The sequence below is a fragment of the Neopelma chrysocephalum genome, unplaced genomic scaffold (genome assembly GCF_003984885.1).
Source record: "Neopelma chrysocephalum unplaced genomic scaffold, ASM398488v2 Primary Assembly neopelma1_23, whole genome shotgun sequence".
NCBI lineage: Eukaryota > Metazoa > Chordata > Aves > Passeriformes > Pipridae > Neopelma > Neopelma chrysocephalum.
Genome location: NW_020897691.1, coordinates 36,382,155 through 36,409,011, shown reverse-complemented (window position 1 = coordinate 36,409,011; position 26,857 = coordinate 36,382,155). Strand labels below are relative to the sequence as shown.

The 26,857-nt window shown below is 41.9% G+C and overlaps 1 protein-coding gene across 1 annotated transcript in view; it reads right to left on the bottom strand.

Annotated features, from left to right (window-relative positions):
* Positions 1-1,247: 1,247 nt before the first annotated feature.
* Positions 1,248-26,857, bottom strand: part of SCML4 (Scm polycomb group protein like 4) — a 68,584-nt gene continuing 42,974 nt past the window's right edge. Inside the window, exons 7-9 of the mRNA XM_027693831.1 lie at positions 15,821-16,087; positions 7,003-7,148; positions 1,248-1,936 (exon numbers count right to left, since the gene is read on the bottom strand). Of these exons, the coding sequence (XP_027549632.1) occupies positions 1,811-1,936; positions 7,003-7,148; positions 15,821-16,087 (539 nt within the window). The 3' untranslated portion in view covers positions 1,248-1,810. The remainder of the gene's footprint in view (positions 1,937-7,002; positions 7,149-15,820; positions 16,088-26,857) is intronic.

Genomic DNA, 26,857 nt, shown 5'->3' with positions numbered 1-26,857 from the left:
ATATATTACATAATTCAACAGTATATGACTTTTCAATTAACACAATTGTTCAGCTATTCCTAAAGAGTGTTTTGGCATGCAGACAGGACTTGCTGAAAGCTGATCAGTCCTGTAAAGATCCAATCTTGCAAATTTGTGACAACTTCTTTAATTTGGGGGAGTAGTCCCCAAGAATTTAGTGAAAGTCTTGTAGGATATGGTTTCTCCTATTTTTAAGGATTTTCAGGATTAGGCCTTGAATGGGTATCTTTCGGTAGGAGTTCTAGTCTAGCAACATGCATCAAGTTGAATTTTATTCTAAGAGGTATTTTTGGTAACATTCTTTTCTACATAAACAGGGTCGAATAGCCATGATGTCTTGTGTATTATCAGGACCCCATTTCTCAAGTCAGCTGAGCCAACTAGCTCTAAAATCACCTGCACGACTTAAAAACACTTGCTGCCTCTCCTTGTCATGCACTAAGGGTTTAAACTATATGGATGTGTCCCCTTGCAGTCCTCCTTTTAGATGAAAACAAGAACATACCCATTCCACAGATTACTTCCTCAGCCTGAGACCTGTTCTCTCCCCCTGACTACATGGAGTATCAATGGGCACCTTTTAGATTTGTGTAAGAGGCAGAAGTGAATTTTTAATTCACTTGAGACATAAAGTCCAGCACATCTATCTGTGTACTGAAAACCATGGTGCAATCAGAAACCAATCCTACAGCATCTGTCCTGGACCTGACCATTATTGCAAAGTGCAGAGATGTGTTCGGGTCCTCATGAGGAACACTCCTACCTGGCTCCCTCTCTTTTTCACGGTGCAAACAAAAACCCAGAAATGCTGCCCAGAATTTTTTTCTTAGAGTGCCACAAGCTGTGTGCCAGACTGGAACAGCTCAGGGAAGGGAGCTAACAGCTGTGCACGCCAGACACCGTGGGAGCTGTCCACCCCCGTTTGGTGTAACGGGAAACATCCTGTCAGAAACACTCTCTGCATTTGGGCTTTTCTTGAATTAATTATCTGTAAATGGTAACGCGCTTATCCTGCTGGGAGTCTGTGATTCCTTGGAGGTACTTACGGATGTGCTCGCTTTGAGAGTCATGGTGGTCAAAGCTCATCAGACAGAACGGCATCATAGCTCCAGCCACAAGTTTGCTAGGGCTGCTCCCTCTAGCGGGGAAAAATACCTTAGCTGGGAAAAAAACCTTTCCCCCGCTATTATTTATTTCTTTCTTAATTTTTTTTTTAAACTCTCTTTTCTCTCTTTTTTCCCTTTTTTTCTTTTTTTTTAAATTTTTTTAATTTTTTTTTAAGTGAATAATTCAAGTTTTCCAGATAGTGCAAGACAGCTCCCATCAGACAGTAGGTGACCAAATGCTGCACTTTTTCAGTCCTTGAGCACGGACAGTGTAGCTGGTGCCCAGCCGATGCAGGTCAGCGGTTACTCCTCCGAGGTGGAACCGTGGCAAGTGAGGAACATTTCATTTGTCTTTTGGCAGTCCTCAGCATATGCTGTAACTATGTTTGGTTTTGATTTTCCACTTCTGATTACAAAAATAGGACTTACTATAATCATAATAATATTGATGATACAAAATAATTATTGTAATTATATAATTTTTGGCATATTATTAACACAAAGCAGCACAAAAGATCCCATTGGATTAAAAACAGGTGACAATGCACAAATGTTAAAAAAGACCAAGTCTTTGTTAAAAAAGAGGGAAAAGCAATCTGCAAATGAATGCATTTCTGTAAGGCAATATGTTACCTTTAGTTTTCCATCTAGATTTAGCTCAGATTCTGTTGTTCAAGAAATTGTTAGAACTTGGCTTGCTTGAGCTTATCAATGTGGTAACACAGTTTCAGCGCAGGTCCCAGTTTCAGCCCTAGGTATTTCATGATCATGTCGCTTTTCAGAAGTAACAAAGCATTGCCATCAATCTCCTGGTTTCAAAAGAGAGAAAGAGAATCAAATGTGTTAACCTCCTTTCCCCCACTGCATTCTGACACATTAAACAAGGTGAATTAGTAACAGCATGTCTTTTAGGGGTAGCTGAAATGCCATGCATCTTGAAATTTCATTAAAAAAATTGAAATCTGAAGTATGCTAGAACGAAGATGTAAAAGAGAGTTTAATTAAATACTACCTTTTATTCTCCAAGGAACTTTAAGATTTTTCTAGGTTTTCAATTATTTTGCAACTAAAAGGAAGATTTTTTTAAAAATCAGGGTTGCTCTAAGCCTAGTTCTTAGAAAAGCCTAGAGGGAAAGGAATGAGTGATGGAGAGAAAGGGATGTGGCCACAGGAACTGCTGACAGCACACCTCTCGATCTCACTTCCAGCTTTGTCCCCTGCTATCTGCATGTTTCACATATCTCCAGTACACTTATATCCGGTGAGGCGTGTATATACATGTACAGACCATATATATATATATATGCCATATATACATACACTATTCCATATATATATATATGGATTCTTTTCTTAAATTGAAAACAGCAGTAACTTGCTCATTTCATTGCATTTATTAATAAAATTTGTTAAATTTTAGTTTAACTCTCATGTAAATGGATGGAATTGCCATCAAGTTCAGTTGTTTACCCCAGATCTGTTGGCTTGACAACCTTGTGAAATTACAAAGTACTGTACTGAGCACAAGGTAGCCGGAGTGCACAGAGAAACACTCTCTTTCACTATGAACTGTAGAACACAGAAGCTTTCAGCTATACTGTCCTTCCTTGGACCCAGAGCTTGTCTCTTTTTTCTTAACTATATTAGTGGATCTTCTAAAAAGTACTTGCCCTCCCCACGGTCTCCAGCATGCTTACATACTTGGACCATCAGAGCTAAAACATCACAAGTGTATGCATATATATGCATATACACATGGTCAGATCTTTCCACTGTGATCCATTGTCTACTTATTAAACAATACTATGGATCCTAATTTGCCCTGATCATTATCATTCCATTCAGTAGGTGATTTAGCTGATGAGCAGTTAAGGTCACTTTCTGATTAACTCAATAAATTAATGGTCTTCATTTTGCAACCCCCACTCTATCCATAATAGAAACCCTCTTCACCTTCCCTCTCTCTTTCCCATTATCTTAAGGAAGCTAAGGTAAAGTGAGAATAAGTGTTATATATAATTACTATTTGCATAAGAAAAAAAAATCTCCTCTAACTGTGGTGCTATGGGGGAAAACACTGTTAAGGTTTAGGTGCAGAGACAGCTGTTTCTAGATGTTGAGTTCAGCATTTTATTATTTCCATTATTATTACTGCGTAGGGGTCAAAATGAAACTGGATGACAACAGTATGCCCAAGGGAGCATTTATATCCAATTAAATATCCCATATTAGCCATGTCTCTGTGCAGATTCTTGGCTTGACTTCTTTACAGTGTTACTGTGTCAGCCCTTTTAAAAATAGTTTAAAGAAGAAGAATTTGATAGCATGGTCCCCACATCTGCAATAGCCCCACCAGAAGATCTTGAGCCAGGTTAGGAGCTGGTAAAATACAGTGCCATCAGTGCAATTAGCTTGTTTCACATGCATTGAGATCTGGAACACTGCAAGTCAGAATATTGCAGGAGATCATTATCGTGTTCCTGCAAGACAATGGACGCAGAAAACATATGAGCTGTGAAATCATGATAGCGTGGATATGAACATATAGTTTCCTCCTGCATGAATGAGTATTACTGTGTTTGTGCTGGCCTCTTGCAGCACTTGTTCTGAGGATATTGTTCAAAAAGCAGAGTAGCCCCTAAACAACCTCTGTGCCATGCAAACGAGAATTGCAGCCAGTGGTGGATGTCCCCCAGATTGAGGGACACCTCTTTCTCTTTTAGTGAGATGAAAGTACCCACCTTCATGGGTGTTTAAGTACTTAAATCTGAGTAAAATCAAATATTTCAGGATCTATATCATGCTTGGGATATGGATATAGACACGTCTTTCCCTTCTTTGGTATTCTACAGTGTCATGAACAGACACCAGCCCTGGTAAGGCCAACACCTGCAACAGGAGCGCAGCAAGTGGCAGCTCAGTGGTCAGCGCTCAGACACTTGAAATTGAGATCTGGAGAAAGACATGTGCTCATAAATCTAAGTCTAGCACTGTCAGAGATAGGTAGCTATTTGAATTTGTTAAACTCAAAGTTTTTGTCCCCTTCATGGATGCATTCACCAATCACTGGCCATAATTAAATTGTCAGACCATAACATTCCTTCAATCCCTTCCAGCTTGACTTTTCTACTGATAATTCCCAGTGTAACTCTTTCCCCTTTGCCATTCCCCTTCCCCTAATCTTTCTACCAACTCTTTCCACCAACTCTTTCCTGCTGATAGAACACTGCATGGCGCACAGTGCTGCTACAAGGTCCCTGGCCAGGCCAATGGCTCCTTTCCATGAGACCAAAAGCTCTGTCATCAACGAGCTTGGCTCTCCTTGGTACACAGACATGGTGAGGGAGCAGGGAACAGTGGAGGGGAGCTAGTAGGACATTTCTCAGTCTCTGGTAGACACTCTCAGAGGCTACCTGGGACAGAGCTCCTTGGGTGTCTTGGCAAGTAGAAAAGCTTTTGCTCCTGGTGGAAAAAGTAGAGACAGAGCCAGGTCGTCCTGCAGGACCTGTTGTGGTAGTGAAGGATGTGGGCTGCATGAAGGAAAAGCTGGCTCCAGAGACTGAGGTCAACACCCAAATGGCCTAATAGAGCAGTGGGAAAGCACACTGCCTGCATGCAGGATACATCCTCCAGCTTTTCTTCCTGCTGGTCCCACCAGCCTCCCCCTCCCAGTATCATAACTCAGATGAGTTGATTGCCAATGCAACTATTTCGGGCAATAGCTGGGCCTTGTCAATGACAGTAAGTGCTTCTAAGTAAATTATGCACCCTCTTCACATAAATATTGAACATACAGGAAGATATGGCTGAGGTTAATGGACTAATCACTTGTCTCTCACCCCTGGGGTCTTTGTGCTAATCCAGATGAGGTTTGAAGGCTGAAAAATTGCAGGGACATATATAACTCAAAGGTGCAGTTGAATTGAGTTGTGTGGCAATCATACCCAGGTTCTCACACCTGTGGCATATTTTACAAGGAAACCAATGATAAGTAGAGCCTTTGGGTGCTGGGTGTGCAGCGAAGGGTGACAGGGACAGTCTTTAGTGGTAATTTAGCTTGATCTCTTCAGTCATAGAGCAGCTGCAGTATCATGGCATGCTCTAGTGCAGCTGGCCCATGACTGCCTGTAGCGTGCCACTGCCCTGCTGCTACATAAAAGCATGTCGTGCCATACTTTGCTACAAGTGGAAACTAAAAAAAACTAGTGCTTTTGCACTCTTCATATTTACAAGACAAACTTTACATGTTTGGTATTTTTTTTTCCTTTGGGATGTACATGTATGTTTCTGTCTTGCATGATGCACAGCCCCTGCTGGTATTCTCAGAAACTCATTCTAAAGCAAGTTACTTCAAATCTGAAGGTGGCTTGTTTATCTGCTTAGTTGCCCACATGACCAAAATAGGCCATGTTTTCATTATCAACTTATAAGGCAGATCTGACTTCTCTGCAGAAAGCAGGAAAAGTAGGCCAGCACCGGACCTGTACTTGCAGATTTGGCCCTAACACCACTGTGCCTGCTGTTGCTCTCATGCCACAGGCCTGTCTATAGAATGGCAGATGACCTCAATACCTTCTTAGGGTAAGCAGACACTAAGGCCTGTGTTCATCTTCATTTTCATCTGCTCCTCAGTCACCTCCTCTCCTCAGTATCTGGAAATCCTGCATCCAGAGTGTAGCTGAAAGTCCATAATTTGTCTCCCTCAGCTGTTGTCTGTAGCCCTACATTCCTACCTATCGTTGCTGGCACATGGCAAGGAGTGAGACCTAGTCACCAAACCCTCTCGTTTGCTTTGCAGCACCTGGGGTGCTGTTCAGGACTCAGGGCTGGGGAGCAACTCTCATTTAGACCCAGGTCCAGGCACTTACATTCAAAGTTATGACCTCCAGTTGAACACAAACATGTCACTTTTACAATAAAATCCATTTCTCATAGTCAGACTGAATTGATCAAAGACAGATGGAGAAGGCCAAAGATGCTAATAGATACACTGGTGCCAACTTCATGTGCAGCAGCAGAACAAGAAATTTCAGATCAGACAAGTCTACAGTCTTCCTCTTTACTAATTATGAATAATATAATTTCCATCACTGGAGATTGCATCACAAAAGCAACGACCATATCCTCCAGTGAGTCAGCAGGTCTGTTAAATTTGGTTATGTAGTTATGTAATACTGAGGGGAAAAAGATTAGAAGCTTGGCTGTTTTAGGTTTCTCCTGCTAAATCTCTGGAGACACATAAAAATGGTCTCCAGAGAAAAATCATAGATATCCTGTGAAAAAAATTGTCATTGAGATGAGGAAGTTTTTGTGCCAATCTGACAACAAAAAATGAGCACCAGATCCTCGGTGCTTTCTTTCTTTGTAGGCTTGGCATAGAAACAATTTATGCTGGAGTAGCTGGGAACAAACAGTGAACATTTTCTAAAGACATTGTTAGGGTCCCCCCATTGAAGGATAAATGGATAGAATAGCATAGCATAGCATAGAATAGCACAGAATAGGACTGTTTCAGTTGGAAGGAACCTACGGTGATCATTTAGACCAACTGCCTGAGCAATTCAGGGCTGACCACATTACAACATGTTATTAAGGGCACTTTCCCAAAGCCTCTTTAACACTGACAGGCTTGGGGCATTGGCCACCTCTCCAGGAAGCCCATTCCAGTGTTTGACTACCTTCTCAAGGGATAAGTGAATTTTCCTCAGCACAAGTCCCCCAGAGAGCCACCCTCGCAGGGCCCTGTGTTCAACCTGATTGAGCACAAACACTGCCTGTAGCAGCCAAAGGCAGCTGAAAGTACATGTGAGACATGCACTGGCTATCTCTTGGGACTTAAATTACCCAGAAGTGGTAAGGGCAGCCTTCTACATACGTGTTTTCTGAAGAGCTCCACGTGGGGACCTAAAGCGTGGGGGTCTGCATCCTTCACAAACCAAATCACATCATCCACCGTCCAGGTCAAAGGATTCTTGCTTGATGGTCGAGCTGCATCTTGTTGTTCTGGTGAAGGACTCGAGGCTATTGGTACAAAAAAGCCCACAGCAGCAGATTACAATGGCACAACGCAGTTTCCTTGGTTTGTGAGTATGCAGGGGTGTGGCAGCCCCACTGTGGCATTGGATGTTGGACCTGAGTGTGCAAATATCAGCCTGAGATGGTGGAGTAAGGAGAAAAGGGGACATGGAGTGGTTTCTAATCTGACTGCTTATCAGAAAACACAATCCCAGCTGGCGAATTGCGTTAAAAAACATGAAACCCTCAAGTTCCCGCGGGGGAAGGAAAAATGTGCCAGCTGCCAGGCTCTTAAACCGAGCTACCCCTGCTGTCTGATCTTCAAGCAGCAGGGATCTTGGCTCAAGAAGACGCTACCCTCCCACCTGGAGAGAAAGTTCTTCAGCACTAAACAAAGGAGTTTGCCATTGAATGCGAACGCTAGAAGATAAAATCAGGATTTAGCAAATAGGTTTTTTTCCTTTGCATTCAGATATCCAGACTTAGAGCTTAAAGGAAGGTTTCCAGTCCATATCCTCCTAATCTTAGTCTCTCACAAAGCTGATGGTCTCCAGTGAATGCTGATTTGGAAAGTTTCTAAAACATGTGAAGATGAACATTGCACATGTGACTTTTTAATGGTATAAGCCCTGGATGATTTAAGGTCACTTCAGCTTGCTGTAGCTTTAAATCAAGTGAATAAAGGCACATTGAAATGAAAGTGCATTTATGTTTTTATTCTTAGTCTCTGCAGAATTATAAATCTCAACCTCCATCTCAATATAATTTGAACCCTCATTTATGCTGCTTCACTATGACGAGAACTATACTATGCTAAGTTACAGGAAAGCTCTTTCCGTTTGTTTATATCCACACCAAGCAAACTTTGCCTTAGCAAGCAGCAGCACACAGATGTATAAAACGTTACTTGCCCACATCTGCTCATCTCTTTCTGTCAAGGGCCAGTTTTTAATGAGAGATGTGCAAATGGTAAGCAAGCAAACACTACAGAAGACTAGAAATGAAACAGAAGAGTGCAGGAAGAGGGAGACCACAGGCACCTAAACTGGAGCCTGGAGAAGCCCCCAGGTAGACGAGAGGCAATCAGAACTGCTGAGGAGAGAAAGGATGAGCTCTCCAGAGAAATACTGAGCTTATAGAAACAGACTAGATGTATAAGAATCCCCATGCGTGACTCAAAACACGATCCTAATGCATGTGAGCAAATGTACTGGGCTGGGTTTGTGGCTTATGTAGGTTGTCATTTCATTGACTTCAATAGAGCTCTGCTGATTTACATTAGCTGAGACTTTGCCCATATATGCCCAATAATGGTTTTATGTGCATATTGGCCCTTTTTTTCTTGCCACTATGCTCATCTCACAGAATAATGTAATGAGGTATATTTTGCAGTTACTCAGGATGAACTCCAGAAAGCAGTAGTGCTATGAATTTGCAAATCTGGTTGATGGGCTTCATAATGGGATGGAATGTAAATATCATGATAATTGCACTCTCATTTGCTAAGTCACTGTTCTGGATATAAAGGACAAGGAATAGCCGCAGGTCTTTTTAATTAGACAGCAAGGACTGGTGTTCATATGGACTCAGGCGACCCTGGGCTCTGCTCACAAAATAAATGCAATACACAATGGTACAGACACCATCTGGAGCCTTTGGCATGAAACAATGAAGACAAAGAGTGCAAAATGAACAGGGTAATCTTGGCCAACCCCTGGATCATCAGTAACATTTAGGAACTTTGTCAGGGACAAGTGGGAGAACTGAAACTTGTCTGGGAGATAGAGGGGAGAGTATTTCTTCCCTTCATGATCTGTCAGTGGTTTGTATGCCAGCTGATGTGTGAAAGTATTGGGCACTACAGCACCTCAAACCAAAGGTCAGGGAGAAAAACAGGCTTTTGCAAACTAGGTGGAAAATAGAGGGAGGAGACAAAGGTTTGGCTGCATGCAAAGGATTGCAAGAGTTTCTATGCTACTGCCATAACATGGTCAGGGGAGATGTCGTGCCACTACTGAGAATCCCATTTTTTCCCTTTAATTTGTATAAATGTAAGGAAAGCCCAGAGGGCTTAGCCTGCGATTCACACTGGGCATAAAACTGCAGCCTGGAGCTCAGTGACTCTTGCCTGCAACCTGATCCTTCCAGAAATACAATATCAGGAAAGGGCAAAGGGGAGCAGAGAGACCTGAGTGCAGCTGGGAGCCTTCATAGGTATTGGAAGTACCTGTAACAAAAGGAAGGGGGATGAAAACAGAAGGTTGAAATGACAGGAGGAATCTGTTCATTCCTTCACAATCTAGCAGTCAATAGCACAAATCTGATTTCTTAAAGACAAATACATAAATGACCTTTCTAAAGAGACTACATGGCTAGAACTCTTCGAGGCCCTAGCAGGTGAAGATAACCCTTTCAAATCCCTACCTGAGGTATAACATAATAATATAAAAACAAGAACTATGTGTCGATATTAATTCTTCAAATATTTTTTACTTTATTTACCTACCTAGTATCAAGTCCTAGATTATCCCCTGCTTTCTCATGAATTAAGATGTGTTATTTTACTTGTGTGAAAGGGGCTATCTTTAAATGTTATTAATAAAACTGGGATACCACCAGTTTGTGGCCAAATATCAATTTGTAGCTGGTGAGTTTGGAAACAATCTGGTTTTCCATATATTTTAGAATTTATTTGGCTGCTTAATTTATTTGGCTTTTTTAACATTTTAGTTTACCCATTTGAGTGTAATTTCTCTATTTACAAAAGAAAATAGATCATATCATGACTACACAAAGGCACGGGGTTTGTTTCAATACCACCAGTTTGCTAAAAGACTATATTAAGCATGAAAGTGTTTGATGGCAGCGGTGCAAGTGCTATACATTTTTTCTTATCTGAAGGTGTTCACACTTAACCTAAGAATTAGATAAATGAGGAAGTCTCATGTCTCCAGGGTATCCTATGCCATCCTGTCATCAGAATTAATCAAGATGATAATGAATACTCAGATTACAAAGAGATGGGAGTGCTTGCGACCAATAATTATTTTTAGAGATCATAATCTAGGTCAAATCCAATTTCCTGTTTTTGACAGGTGGCAAAAATTTGTCAAATTAATGGAATGGGATATGGAAATTTAGGTAATCAGAGAGAAGCACTTTCCCCTCCCGCCTCAAGGATATTGGGGAAGAACAGTGAAGAGGTTCCTCTGCAGAGGAAAGTCTCCGGGCATCCCACTTGAGACCACTGCCTGCACAGAAACAGCTGGAATTACCACATCAGTGGCCAAATCCAAGTGAAGCTGAGAGAAAGACATGGCCTGGCTTGGTCTGTGTTTTCACTCCACACAGGCTTTTCTCTGCCACTTACCTCAGGACCTTCCTGAGAAGGAGAATGGAGAGAGAGCCAAAAGCCAAATGGCTGCAGAGGTGTGACAAGGAAATAAAATGCTAAGATGGAGTTAAACCTGCAAAAGAAGGAAAGACAAATAACAGACTCCCTAAATATGTTCTTGGCAACAAACAGAGCCCAGAGGGAGTACAGTCATTGATAGATAAGAGTAGAAAGGGAGTGACAGATGAACTTTAATATTGCTGCAGGCCTAAATGATTTCTTTGCCTCAAGGGAAGGGGGTGGGAATGAAATTTTAAAAGGTTCTCTCTGATTGCACTGGAGCAGATAATAAGGAGCAGCAGATCTACTGAAACTAAGCAGAAGTAGCAGACCCTCAAAGGCGCAGAGAAATGGGAGTTATTTTAAAAACAAACCACCTTAGACTATAAAAAATGACAAAAGGAAGGCTTTGTAGAAGACACTTTTCTAAAAATCTATGGCATGCCAAGCGGGAGGAGAGGTATCAGAAGAGCAGGCATCTGGGACAACACAATTACAGGATACTTATGAGCACTAGGGGGGTGGATGAGCCATGGTCAGCAGAGAGCTCTGCAAAGAAGATTGGGTTTAACGTGTCCATTTGCACTGGCCAGCATTTGCAGTACTTGTCAAGCACCACCTGGCTGGTGTCCTCAGCCTTGCAATGCATTGGAGAAGAGTCCCTGTCCCACCAGGGTGGCAGCTATTCCCACTTACAGCATGGCACACACCGTGTGGGGATGAAACATTGCAGGTCCTTCTCTGCCCTCTGCAGATGCAGCCCAGCATCCAGCTGCATGAGATGTGGCCATGGGCGTTAAATATTTATTTGGCCTTTTCTTACTTTGCCTCCCTTTTGTAGTGGGAAAAAAAAAAGGCAGCTCACTGAAAGCACCAAAACTTTCAGACTGTAAATGTCCTAAAAAATTACAGGCAAGCTCTATTTGCTGAAGAAATGGTACCCAGCAGTGAGGCTCACAATGCCATCAGCAGCTCCTTTGCCTTGGGGAGGTGCTGGATCTAGCTCCCACAAGGTGCTTGCAGCATTATTCTGGAAAAAGAGAAATTTCTAACCCTGTGCCCCCAAATGTTTTCAGGAAATATATGCATTAACAAGCAAAATTGCCTCTTTAACAAAGACCCTCAGGTGATAATAATTAACTGCTAATATTGGATAATAAAATTTACATAAAAATAACAAGCTACAGGGCAAGGTTAAGGTTATTATATTGTGGTTGAACACACAATTCTTCATACTTGGGATAAAGGCTTTGTCTGTTATGTAAGCAGGCTTGGAAAGGTTTATGATGTCCTTGACTATTCCTTCCTTGATTTAAAAGCTTCAGTTTGGCAAATGATGACAGGAAAGTGCATGTTTATCTGTTAGCAGCCCCAACTGGCTTTCTGAAATGAGATTTTTTTTTTCTGAATTTTTTAGCATAATCAAGGAGAATTAGGCATCAAGCTTCCAATCGCATTAATGAGAGCTTTGAGGTTTAATCTCATCCTTTCCACTTGAAAGACATGTTCTGCTATGCACTGAGATATGTTTTATGATTATGGTTTTTTCCATTATATTTGCCCACCATGATAAATAAGGCAAGATATTTTTCATAACTATCCCTAAATAAATAGGATTGGTCTGAGGTTTCAGAGATAAATTCTTCCTCTTTTTAATGAGTCCTGCCCATCCCTGCCTTGTAAGTATACAAACTGAAGAGGATAAGAACAGAGACTGGCATGCACCACTTACTCATCTTTGCTTACTTATGATTCAGCAACATATAAATTATGCCTAGAAAGAAGAAAAACACATGCACAGATTCCAAAGACCTTTGCAAGAGAGACTTTGTGAAGGCAGTAATCAAACTCCAGTGTAACTGCACTAAGGCAATTGCAGAAAGATGTGTATTTTAAAAGTCTGGGATTGCCAGTAGAAGTGGAAGCAACGTGGTGGGTGAAAATATGATATCTGTGAAGAAATATAGTCTCTAATTTTAAGGGGGACCAGGAAATGCTTTGTAGGACTCTGGTGAGATTGCAGTGTTACAGAGCTGACACTATGGTAAGTGGAGTAGGAGGTGAAACCAGTCTGTGACTGGAAACATTAAAATGTTTTAATGCTGGAAGTGATAATGTCATGACTGTGTGAGCACCTTGACTTCATGGATCTCACTGTGTTGCCCATTACAGCCACAGAAAAGTGCCTGATGTGTCTGAGAGCAAGTGGCTCTCCTCTGTCTCAGAGGACCAGCTACTGCCATGGACTACAGGAGACTCCGCTGGAGTCTTCAGAAAGCAGCTGAGTGGATCAGAGGGAACATGATGGATGGTGGTGGCACAAATGTGCACTGAGTGTTTGTGCTGCCATACATGGGTGGAGCACAGGGCATTGCTATTCCCTCTGTTAGAGACCTTGACAGGAAACCCATCTCTGTATGGGTAGATCCTAATTTACAATGGGTGATATCAGGACTAATAAATTGTTAAAAATTTAAAAAACGAAAACCCAACAGTATCAATGAATCCATAACCATTTAAATTATGTACACTGTATACCTTTCAGTTTTATGAAGCCTTTACTGTTGAGCTGGCCAAATGACCCAGAGATTCCAGAGGATCTAGGCTATGCAAGTGTCAGATACTTGTCACATAAAAAAATACTAAGGTGTTTTGGGATGGGTCCTGTTAACCCCAAGTATTATATATAACAGCTTCAATTCAGTTGTAACTGCTCTAGAGATATATGTCATGGATGTCTGGTTTGAACACAATCTCTTCCTCTTTGCTCCTCAAAGTGCTTTAGTAAGTTTTAAGCTAGAGAAATACAGGAACCTGCAAAGCCTATTGCATGACCACCCTACGATTTTTTGTTGGTTCAGTTCTGGAAAAAAGATGGGCCATATTTCAGCCTTTAATTTTGTACACTGTGGGTTTTGTGGGAAGTCACAAAAAGAGAGAAGGAGCTGTCTCCTGAAGCTTAGCTTCGTGCTCAGGACCATGCGGAACTTTCACAAGGCATTGGCTGAGACTGAGAAACAGTGACATTCAGAATCAGAAACAAGAAGGGAAAGTAATGCAGCTGAACAAGCTTAAGACGCTCTGATTTTAGGCTTCAGTCCCTTTAACATAGTTTCCATTCCCTGATACCAAGAGTTTTCTGCACACAACACATTCTTAAGCATGGAAATTTTTTGTGTGCCGAAATGCACAAAGTATTCAATAAGCCACTGAGTGATTCAGGGAAGAAAAATCTATGAAGGGTTACTAAACATGAATCCACCACCTCTGGTTCAGGAAGTCCTTGAGCCACAAATTTCTGAAGGCAGAGAGGGTAGTGGGTAGTGCACCACCTCTGCATTTATCCCTTTCCTTGGGGTGCGCTGCTGTTTCACGGTGGAGACAGAATGTGCGGCTAGATAGACCTTTGCTCTGAACTGCCCTGGCTCTTCACATATACTACAAAGAGATAATGAGTGATATCAAGCAGAATGATAAAGATTTTTAAAGCAAGTAAGTAACAACATTGTTAAGTCTTGGCTTCTCACAGTTGCCAACTATAAAGCTTGACAAAAGGGTCCCAGTTCTGCTAGGAGGCTCTAAGGAAGCAGTAGGAGGCACGTTAAGCCTCTTGTCCTTCCAGCATCTGATTATACCAGCCTGAGAGGTACTGAACAAGATCTGAAAGAAAGTGGCTTTTCATTTCCTTTTCTTTGTATCTGAGGCCACCAGTTCCTAGTGACAACCTTTTACAACTTGTTTGCAGTAGTGCATTTCTATACTATCTACTTTGCTTTGAGTAAAGTTGACTCTGTAAGTAAAGGAAAAAACAATTATGAGAACCAAACACCAGTGCTCTCTATAACAGACTAACGCAGGGGTAAACCAGGGAAACAAGTGTGTGAAAATAATAGCAAAGTGAATTGTGGTTTTGGGTAGGTATTGAACATTTAAGAAGGCAAACTTAGATAAATGAATACAAGGATAAATACTTATAATACACATTTTGGAGGAAAAATGCTCTAAAATATTACATAGCAAAAGTTCAGGAACAAGAAATAATACAGGTGTTGGGGAGGTGAGGGGTACTGAAAGAATTAAGTGAAGATTAAGAAAAGGAAAAAGAAAGAGGTTCCGGAATGGCTTCCAAGCAAGAATATGCAGAATCACTTGAAGTTTCCAGGGACAATGCAAGGGAAAAAAGACAATGTAATGATCTAATGGCAGACAAAGGGACTAGGGGAACCAGAAAGGCTTCTGCAAATATAAAAAGATTTTAAAAAAACCACACTACATTGACGGTAGACTCCATTAATAAATGAGGAAGGAAAGAAATTAATGACTTAAAAATGGCTGAGACATTCAACTCCTTTGTTAGATCTATCTTCAAAATGAAAAATGCATAAATGAAGTTTGAATAATTAGTAAAGGTGAAGACACTGTTGGAATCACTACTGATAAGGACCTGCTAATTGAGAACTTGGAAAATGCAAACAAAATTAAGGGAAGCTCAGTGAATTAGCTAACCCATTTGATGAACTTGGGTAATTTCTAGAGGAAAAAAAATCATGGTTAATAGGAACTATAGCTGATGGGCAGAGCAACTGACCCAGTAAATATAAATCCTAGCAGGGTAACTAGACAAAAATACAAAGAAAGGGAAAAATAAGAGTCATTGAATGCAGTGGTTCCCATGGCATTCCTTGAATTTGCAGATAAACTTCTTATGACTTTGCTCCCTGAAGAACAAAAGAGCATTGAGCAGTGAGCTAAATTATTTCAAAAAATATATGTTCTGCTGAGGAGTCTTTTTGAAGCAAAATCTGGCTTGGTTCATGATTAAAGGGGCAGGATGGACCACACACTAGGAAGCAAAACCTTTTGTGAAAATGCTTTAAGGTAGGCACTAATATTTGGGTTTGTTCTGCATCATATCTTGTACACAGCTGGTGTCATACAAATAACCTGCCAGTAGGCAGTATCAATCAATTAGGAGGAATGTTAAATATATTAATATTTATATCTCTAAGTTGATAATAACAGTTGTGATTGCCACACAATTATACATAATACATATCTTACATAATAACAGCTTCAGGAAACATTCACCTTTTTACTTAATGATGAACAGATTGATTTTGTGCTTATCTAGGTTATTATTTCTCCTTCTAAGTGGAAGCATGAGTGTTCTGGATGGATTCTATCACAGAACTACCTCACTAATTTTCTTGCGAATTTGGGAATGAGTTGAGACTCCAGCACAGCACCAGCATAGCACATTACTAAATGGAAGATGTTTTATTACCACTTCTATTTCCTTCAAGACAGGCCCCATTCCTTGTTGGGCTGGAATTCTGATGCTGCAAGCCAGTAGATGAGGACCCCCCTGAAGACATTTGAGCAGGATGATGGCTACAGGAGGAAGAGGAGCCTCCAGCAGGATGTCCATCTGCAGGACTCTGACGCACAGTGTACATGGAGCCCATGCAACTGAAGGCAGCATTGGCAGGATCCAGGCTGTACTGCTTCCCATTTGCAGGATCAACCAGGTAGTCCTCAGGTATAACTGTTTCTACTCAGGAAGTCCAGACACAAAAGAAACATCAGTAAAACAAAACCAATTTTAATTCAGCCTGTGAATTTCTTTTTTTTTCAAAATTCTTTTTTTTTTATCAAAAAGTATAGCTCCATTTCCAACTTTCTGTACAGATAGCTGGCTCAAAGAGGGATCTTTGCTAAGAATTAATAAATAATGAAGGGAAGCACAACCACTCAGAGGTCAGTAGAGTCACAACAGGAAAACTATGGCTTAATATGAGTCATCCATGCCAGCTTACAGCATATTCTCTGTAAAGTCCTGGGCCATGGACTGGCAGGTCCCATTTGCCTCATGGTGCTCATTGAATACCACCGAGACTAGAGGATTGAAAGGAAAGAGGCAGGGGAGGACAATGGGACAAGTTTGTTGGGTACATGCCTGGCAGCCGGTAGGAGGGAGTGAAGATAATAAACCAAAGCATTCTGGCTGCAATTAGAATGAATAAGAAGTATCCTCAGCTGCAGACATCCATCAGGCCTGGTATCCTGCAAGGATGACTGAAGAGTACACCCAAGGTTTATCACAGACATATATGTGCAATGGAGTCACTTGGACCTGACTTGGGTTCGGACAAGCATGCTGACATCACAGATGATTGCAAACCATTGCTATAGTTCCTCTCCTCTGCATTGTACTTTTCACACTAGGTAGGAGCTAAATACCTTGCTTTTCAGATTCCTCATAATAAACCAAATTCTGTACTTAAGGACCTATTTTAGAGAATTATATTCCCCTATGGGGTTTGGAGTCTAATGGACAGGCATGAGGCAGGTCTAGCCTAAGGTTTTGCAGTGTGCAGACTTCTTTTTGCCAGTTCCCCTCAGACCTAGGTCCAGGTCAGTCACTTCCAAGTTCACGTCATTAACCTCCTCTGGCCAGCCCCAGTCTTCTCCCAACAGGCATCGATATTCAAGCTCCTTCCTATTTGCCTTTTTTTTGTCTTCATCAAAAGATTATCAAAGGTCTTCCTCCTCGTCCCCACTGCTGTTTTCCCTGCAAAACCAGCCCTCCTCTCACCCAGCCTCAGGTTTATCACCGCTACTGGGATACAAGCAGAGCTCCTGGAAACCTCCCTAAGATCCCAACCTTCACAGAACGCTACTGGCAACCTGCACTTTAGAGATTCCCACTCCCACTGGGTGTTAACACCTAGCAGGCAGGGAGCCCCTAGGTTAGGGAAGTGCCTTGCATTGCCCCATGATGGTTCTCTGAGCTGTTGAAAAGTCCACTTTCCTCATCATGCGTATGCTCCCTCCAGAGACATCTAAGCAGGGTGAAATTACCTCCATGGTGTCACACACCATCTTCCCTGCCTGAGCAACACCCTCGTCCTAACGTAGCCTTATTGAATAACAAGAATTTATGCTGTAATTCCTGCCGTAAGACAGAAACTACATTGCTAATAGATGTTGAGGCTGTATATAGCAGAGTTTTCCTTTTAATTTACATTTTTACTCTTTTCCTTTAAAAAGAAAACCCAAAACATACTTGGCAGCCGTGTACAGTAGCTGATGTTAAACAAACATGATTGAGTTCGACAACTCAAATACTCAAGTTGTGCCATGCCAGCATCCTGGCTTGTGTGTTAAGCCACAGAACTGATTTTTGTTATATGATTGCCTGACATTTTATTTTCTTGCTGCTGTCTTTCAAAACTTTGTCCCATTTTGGGCCAAGACTGGACTCGCCGTAAGGCAAACATCAGATTTGAGGGAAAGCTGTAAATGTAAAGTTTCCTCACTTTTGGACACTTGCCTTTGCAACTGCAAGTAACTTTCTTTAGCAAGGCTTTTTTCCCTTAGACTATTTGGATTCTTAAAGCGTACTTTCAGGTCTCCTGCTGCTTCCTGCCAGGGGTTTCTGAGCTTGATTCTTACACAAATTCAGATAGGGTGTAATTCAATTGAATTCAATGGAGTTCAGCTAACATAACACAGAAGAGAAATGGGAATCAGACACCCTGAACCTTTCTCCCTAACCTCCAACAGATGCCAGAATTATATAGTGATTGAGCTAAATACCTTGCTTTTCAGACTCCTCCCAATAAACCAAAGAAAATCCAATCAAGCCTCCTCATTCAAAGGAATTTAATTACTGTGTAGAACACTTGCAATAAAAGCCTCTTACGCATAAAGAAGATGGCTCTTTCTGCAGCATCCTGCCTGCACTGCATGGAATAATTATGCCTCTTGTGAAGCATTACCTCTTTATTCCAGGAAAAGAATGCTCTTTTAATATGATTACAATATGAAGAAGACATAGACTATCAAAACAACAAACAGCACATTAAAAGCTAAATAAACAGCACACAGCTTTTATTACTAGGGATTTAAATTACTCCAAAATTTGTGAGCAGACACCAGGGATTTTTTTGACTGGTGACAGACTCTCTCAGTATTCTGTGTGAAATAAGATACATGCAGATGAAATCTTCCTGTGGAAGGACACCCATGAGTTGTGTGCAAGAGAGTTGTGTGCAAGACTATGACGAGGAGCCAGTTGCTGTCTGTTCTGTTCCTAACCTTGCCCAAGACTCTTTTCTTGATCTAGATCAATTTGTTCCACGTCTCTGCTTCAAGCTCCAAAATGGTAGTAATGATGTCTACTACCACAGACCAAGCAGGAGCCTCCATGCATTACTGTATGAAACATTCCCCAGTGGAAGGTGCTCTGGAAATTTGAAAAGTCATATTAATGTCTTCATTGGACCATTACGGTTGGGATGACTAAGAAACTGGTTGGATGATCAGGCTTAGTGGGTGGCAGTTGACAGGTTGCATGGAGGCCAGTACAAAGCATGGTACCACAGGGATCCAACCCGGCATCCAGATTTGGACTCTGAAATATCAGGCAGACATGGACAAATCAGTGAGTTCAGTGGAGGGCCATCAAGAGGCCTGGGGCCTGAAGCACTTGCCCTACTCAGGAGAGGTGGGGGAACAGGGCTTATTCAGCCTGGGGAGAGGCAGGTTGGGGTGTGAACCTAGCAGCAGCCCCACAGGACCCACAGGGAGGTTGCTAAGAAGATAGAGCCAGACTGTTCACTGTGCTGTGTGGCAGATGAACAAGAGACAACAAGCAAAACTTGAAATGAAAATTTCAGACTGCATATAAGGAGAAACCTTTTACCCACGAGTACAGTGGGGTGGTGGCAGAGGCTGCCCAGAGAGACTCTGCAGACTCTGGCACTGGAGCTTTTCCAGACCAGACTGGACAAAGCCCTGAGCAACCTGGTAGGATCCCATATCCCATAGCTGACTCTGCTTTGGGCAAGGGGTTTTACCTGAGACCTCCTGGGGTCTCTTCCCACATGAATTGTCCTCTGATCCCATGACTGACATTTTCTTCACTCCAAGAAGCAGCCGCAGAGGGTGGGGGAGAACCATGATAAGGGCTCATGTTAGGGATCTGGGGTGTCCTTACTGTGGCACAGAAGGAGGGATGAGCTCCACTGTCCAAAAACTGAAGAAAATGGGGAAGCTCTGTGTTCATATTTCTCCAGCTCCTTGTTAGTTTGTATCACAGAGAAGCTGCATGAGTTGGGGTTCCACTGATGATGTATATGAAAATATCTGCCTTTTGTAAGCTCCCAGAAGGCTTTGTAAAGTGTATGGCTTTCACAGCTTCTAATCCCACTTTGGTCAATTAGGAAAAAACATGTTTTCTTAGACAATAGAAGAAAATATGACTCTCTACTGAGGTTTAAAATGCAAAGGTTTCATGAATCTATAGCTTAGCCCTTTTGTATTCTGTCACACTCTATATTTTATTTTCTAGATAGTCAGTGTCATATACTATTGAGAAATTAGTACACAATGCTTTAAAGTAGGATTTATGAGAAAGCTGCTTCGAGTTTTTGCTATAGGCACAGTAGTCTCCATTAGAGCTGTTCACCACCCTGAGATGCTCGAGCTATTTTGGCATAGTTTTCCTTTCCATGACTGGTGCACAGGTTACTGGATTGAAAAGCCCAAGGCTTTTACATCCAGCACACCTTAAAATGCAACAACAGAGAAGAGAGAAAAGCCACAATTACTTTTGCAATTTAAAAATACACATTTCTTTATATGAGTTTCTTTAAAATAACAGCCTGTATTGTTTCTAGCCAGATTCCTGAAGATTAGGCAGCTGAGAGTTAAAACAGCCTGAGAACCTGCAGCTATCATCCCAGCTCTGCTGCAGCCTTCTGGAGTGACCTTGGTCAGGTTATCTCTCATCTCTGGACCCCAGTTTTCCATTGGGATGAAGAAAAAAACTTGTTTTGTCTCTCACTTCTGGAACACGTTAAGTTCTCTGCCTCAGTCCTATTCGTTTGCCACTACGGAGTACTACATGGATGCATACTGCAGCATCTGGGAATAGCGGATCTAATCTCTTACTTTTTCTTCTACATCTTACAAGAAGCCCAAACTTATTCTGCTAAAATTTCTCCTATAGGTAAAAGCTGTTTCTACATTCCAGAGGCATCCTATTCTGCCTTCTCCCAGCCCAAACATGCCTTGTGCCGCTTTCCTCACCTGCTGCTGCTCCCACACCACTGATTGTGTTGTATCTCTCTTCCTTTACCTCTCTCAGGCTCCCTTTCCTTATATCCCCGCCCAGTTTCTCCCTCTATTCTTCCCCATCATGTCTTTCTGCTGCTTCTTCCATCGTATTCCTACCATCTCTTGCTCTAACACTGCTTTCCTGCACCTGCAGCATCACCCTCTTCCCATTTTGCCAGCTATTTTCCTATCTCTCTTTTCTGTTTTCCTTCCTCCCATACTGCTGACCTGCATAGCCATTTCTTCCCCAGGCTGTTCCCCTTCCATCCATCTCCGACCTACATTGATCCAGCTTTCCTTTTCTGATATTCCCATGCCTTTCTCTGGGTTTGTACCCAGATTGCTGTTTGAACAGCAGAGCCCAAGGTCAGGGCAGTGAACTGGGACCAGAGACCCTTTTCCCAGTTAACAGACCATGTCCTGCACAGCCATGGAATGGCTGCATCTGGGTGAAGGCTTCATGAGGCACTGCTGGAAACGCATACCCCTACCTATGAGCATGCTGGACAGTGATCCCCAACGCAGAGAGGTCTTCTTTCACACACCGGTATCTTCCTGGGATATCTGCCCTTCCTTCTAGGACAATACTTTAATGTAATTTCATAACCTTTTACTTCACCACCTGCAATGCCCAATCATTTGTATTTGCTTTAATTAAATTCCCCATTAATTTCTTTTCCTTACAGTCAATATAGGTTTCTTTCTTTCTTTCTTTTCTCTGCCCATACTCTTCTTTTTTTTGTGTTGTCTCCTATTCCTCATATCATTTAGTGATGGGCTTTGCCCTCTGACCCTTCTCTGTACCTTTTAAAGTGCTACCATATATTGCCTATAATGGGTTGACCAGATGTGAACTCCATATTTTAAGCAGTATGATATCATAGCTTCCTCAGACCTCTCCTTTTTCCCAGCCAGGGCCAGCCTTTTTTCATCTCCCAGTCATTTTGAGAGGAGCCACCACAGTGTCAAAATCCTATTGAAAGACTCCTTCTTATCTTTGCCTGTATTTTATAGTTCCTCAGTTTGGCTCCAACTTCCTGCACATGGATGGTATTTGTCCTGTCTGGGAGTTGTGGGGGGGACAGTTTTAAGCAGCAGCTTAGAAACCCTGCATCTCAGTCTTGATGAAAGTAAAAATAGAAATGGGGAAACAAAAAAAGCAAATGCTGAAATGTGAAAGGAAATTCTTCAGATGAGTTTAACCATCAGTTCAAGCTAGTGTAAGCCAGAAAGAGAGAGAGAGCAGAAAGAAGTAAACAGTATTTAAGATTGTGAAAGATATGCCTTGGCTCTGAACTGCTATCTTCTGTTTTAACATCAACTCTTATAAGATTACAAAAGAACTTTTTCTGTGCCTTCCAAATAGCCTCACACATTTCTGTCCAGTCAGGAACAGAACATGGACCTTATCTTCCCTGTAGCTTGAGCCTGCATGTATCTGTCTAAAGATAGGAGTCTTCTATGATGCATTAAGACTTTCCAGCTCTGCCTGCTATGATTTACTCTGGGATTACAGCACCAGCGCATTCCTTTTTAGCTCCATTGCCTGTCCAGACATGCAGCACAATGAAAATATGATGTCACCCCTTAGCAGGCATTTCTATACTGTATCAACACCACTCTCTGGTGCATGCATCTGCACACTATACAGCTGGGCAAGGACCAGACCTTTTCCACACCAACCCGAGGCTGCCACAGTTTGGCTGGACATGGAAAACATTACAGGGAGTGACATCTGGTTTGTGGCATCAGAGTCAAGCTGCTTGCTGCTTGGCAAGGCAGTGTGGCATGGAGACAGATCCCCAAGGAGTCACAGCATCCCTGAGGCTGCTGCAGAGAGACAGTGAGAGAGCAGGCAGCCCAGGGCATCCGCCAACAGCAGTTCAGGACTGTCACGCCTGCGGTTTTCATTCTACAGGATAACTTTTGCATGCATTATAGGGAGATACAGTTGCATCCACAGGGGAAAAAAGGGGGGGTTATAGTCAGTCAGAACAGAAAAATGTGAATACGCCTCATTCACTTGTGAATGCAGATATTATGAACACTGAAATCACGGTCACACTGTGGAGATAAAACTTGCACTGAATTCTCCAGGGTTTAGTCTGGGGCTTTACTGCACCATGTATCATCTAGCTGCGTCCGAGTTGCTAAAACATATTTCGCAGTAACTGAAATGATGAATCCCCCAAGGACAAGCTGCCAGTCAGTTAACATCAAGAATCTAAATTTTTTTAGAGAATTTTCCAAAATCCAATGTTGTTCTGACTACAAGGTCTTCAGCATAGGCAATTTTTTTTCATTATTTAAACCATTTCCCTTGAGTGTTTGCAGCCCAGACAGCAGCCTCGTTGTGTTTAATGCAGTAGAACCACGGAATGAAACCAGCTGGGAACAGATCAGTATGGTTTTATTGTCCAAAATGAATAAAAAGGTAGAGTAAATTCACAAGCTAGCTACTGACAAATATATTAGATTTAATAATAAAATGTGCTCATGTGCATAAATAACTTATTGAGCAACTTTTTCCATTTTTAAAGTGCTTGGGATGATTGAGTGAATGTATTGTATTGCAATGGAGAGGCTTCAGTCCTATGATACATCATAGGCTAATTGTTTAGGCACACCCACAAGCTAAGCAAAGGGATTTTAATGACACATGGATCCAGCCTTTAGAAAAAGTCTTCCTTTGGTCTCTTCCACCTGATTCAGACCTGCTCCTCCTTTCTCTACCTTTCTCCCTTGCCTTTATGTTATACCAAGGTGTACATCATGAAAAGAAGATTTATCAGGGTTGTATAGTTTTCTGTCTTAGCACAGCAATGGTTCTGCAATGGCAGAGGGAGACGGCTGCAATCAATTTTTTCAGCTTCCAGCTTCTAGCACTAGCTAGAGGGGCTTTTCTATCCACATAGTTTTTAATGTACTCCATATTTTTATAAATCAGCATTGTTAGAAGTCACAAAAAGCTGTATATAAAATCGACTAGATGAAAATGACTGCGTTATTTGAAAATTTCAAGGTATTATATATTGGGATTCTCTGCGGATTAAGTACTTAGTGCATTTTTGTTCTGCTACCACCATGATGAATGTCCCTGAATTATATTGCTTAGTACTGGCTTAAAATATTTATCAGCAATTTTTTATTGTTTGAAAAACAAATAATTTGAGACATAAGAAGTGAGATGTCTAGAGCAAAGCGCAGTAACTGCAAAATGAGCTGTGCTTGCTCATTAATAAATAATAATAGTCTTATCCAGAATTAGGCAGAGTACATATAAAGCATGAGCCTGTACATGTGTTTGTATGCAGGTATAAGGTCTTTTATAGTCTTTGCTTCATTTTTCCCTGCCTACTGCTGCAGCTCAGCTGAACTTTCTAATATTTCTTCTGTCATAAAAATACATCATGTATGGGCCCTAAAGCCTTAGTACCCCTTCACAAAACCTTTCTTTTCCTGTCTTCTCTGCTGCTGCTTCTGACATCCCTGGTTGATCTCAATCCCATCAGCTAGGAAATTACCAATTCCCCTTTGTTGAGTCGTTTTATCCCCTCCTCTTTCCATGATCCCACAGAGCCGGTTTCACTTCACATCACTGTGCTGCACTATGCCATGCTGCCGAGGGGGCTGGACTTGCCCTGGGACCCTATTTATCTCCAGCCTCACTGCATTTTCCTTAAATTCGGCTTCCCTGATGAAAACTGGTAAGCCACTGCCACCTTATTGTTTAAGTCACTTGTGTAACCTTATCTCTTCCACGAGGAAACCCACCATAGAGTACCTGATTCCCCAAACCACCATTTGTAGTTTATTTTCAGTCAGAGGCGGGGAAGTATTTCTCTTGCCCAGCTGCTGGTGGCGCATATCCTTGTCTCGCACCCTTACCTTGCTGATCGCTGCCCATGGCCAGCACCATCCCAGCATGAACACCAAACTGCACAGTCACCGCCAACAGTTTGCTTCTGCTACTCTCTTAATTGCTTTAATCCCCTGCTTTGCACTCATTTTGCCAACAGATTATTGTTCTTCCAGCAGATGCTTCAGAAAGTCATTTTGATGTACTCTGTATAATTACCACAGACAAATAAATCCTAAGCAACTGGGGAGTACTGTTGATTAAACAGTGGCCACAACTTTTCAAGAGAAAAGTGAATGTTTTATTTCCATTAAAATAGAAACACCATTGTGTGTGGGTTTTCATTTGTTTTGCAGCGTACTGGAAATGGATAGAGAGAAACAGAAGGTAGATAAAGAGGAATAATGTTTAAGCCTAAAAAAGAGAGAAACATGGCAGAGGTGAAAAACTGAAGAACATCCAAGCAAAAATCAGTAATGTTCCATGAAATAAAACTTGAATCTGCTTTGAAACCACTGAAAATGAAATAGCTGAAACACCAGACTCCCTTTCCCCCCCTCTCAGCTGGCTCTGCTGCCTCCCATGGAGGTGCAAGCCCAGGCCCTGCCACAGGTACCACGTACCAGGCAGTCATTATGCAAGGGCCCTCTCGTTCAGATTCACAAAATGCAACCAAGTGTTGCTCTCTCTTCTAAAACCTTCCTTGTTTTATCTTTTGCTTAGTAAGTGATGGTTTTAACTCTCATAGCCAATCTTTCTATTACCCTGGCTGTAATAGCAACCCAGTAGCAAGGAGCTGCACATTTAATGGCCCATGGGCTCTCAGAGTCTACACTGACACACTGCGTGTGACTCCCAAGTGATGCTATCTCATGTGGTTTGAATTGGCACAAGGTAAGGATCCCAAGGATCATCTTTTTCCCCACTCGCATCTTTGAAAAAACAGGTGGGTCACGTTGGCTAATGCTTGCAGTACTTGGATAGATTTTTCATCATCAATTCTGGCTCGTGGCCTGCTCATCTGACTGCTTGAAATACTGGTATATGGGATCACAGATATTTGTGTCAATATTTTAAAAGTTTAGGAATGGAAATTCCTGTTCCAATTTTAATGTAAGCTATTTAAAATAAAAGCCTGGACTTCTAACTTTAGATATCTCCTAAAGGAATCATATCACTCCAGAGAAAAGTTTTAACCAGCTAGAGAAAAGTTTTAACCAGCTAAAGAAAAGTTAAAGCTAAACCTGGAGCTCAGAATTGATTTACCTGACTAGGGGTCTAAAAGAGTCCATGCTTCCTCCACATGGCTATGCTTGTAAAGCTTGAATTAAATGCATATACCCAGGGTATTCTTTTCTGTACTGGATATGATCTCATCCATCATGCTTCATGCATTTATGCCCATCATTTCATCCACTTTCCTTGTGCATACCTTTTCATATGGAAAAATAAAGCATCTTTAAACTCCATTCCATAGGTTGACTCTCTTTTCTAACCTCCATGGCTGCAGCCTAGGCAATTTCCAGCACTGTTGGTGCCTTTGCCATGGCACTGAGCACATCTTAGGCTGAAGACAAAAGCCCTTTGAGCTTTTCCTTGTTCACCACTGGGAGCAGAGTGCCCAACCCCTTAAGGATAACTTCTCAAAAGGGATGGATCTTCTTGCACCCCTTCAAGTCAGTGAAGATAAAACAGCTCAGCAGAATGTGGGAAGGAGGATTTCTCTTGGGCTGGCTGCTGAAGGGTTGTCTGCTTATAGCTTCAGTGTTTAGCATCCACAAGGAGATACAATTTCATAAACTTATAGGAATAGAAAGGGAGTCTTTCTTCATTTGGGAGTTAGCAAACGGTAATCACACAAATTGAAGGTCAGAAAGTTCAATTTATCCAATTCTGCCAATTCTATAGAGTCCAGAAAGATTACATCACAGATGAATTTTCTCTCTCCCACCTATTTCTTATTTTTCTTCCTGCCAGGATTTGCCTCTTAGTGTACATTTTATTAGTTTCTTCTGATCTAGTTTTAAAGGATCTGAATGCTAAAGCCTCTGCTGCCACCCTAATGAAACCCCTCCACAGGAGCATTGACTGACTTGCTCTTTTCTTTCACACTTCTGCCTTTACTTCCTACCTTTTGGACCATCCTAAACTGTTCCTGTCCCCTCCACCATGTTTCTGAATTACAACATGCAGCTCCAGCTGCAGATGCCTCTCCTGCTGCTCTGTCACAGAGTTACCGCCCTGGACACCTTGTTTCAGGAAGCCAGTGCTAGAGATGATGCTCCAGCTGCAAGAAGGAAGGAAGGAAGGAAGGAAGGAAGGAAGGAAGGAAGGAAGGAA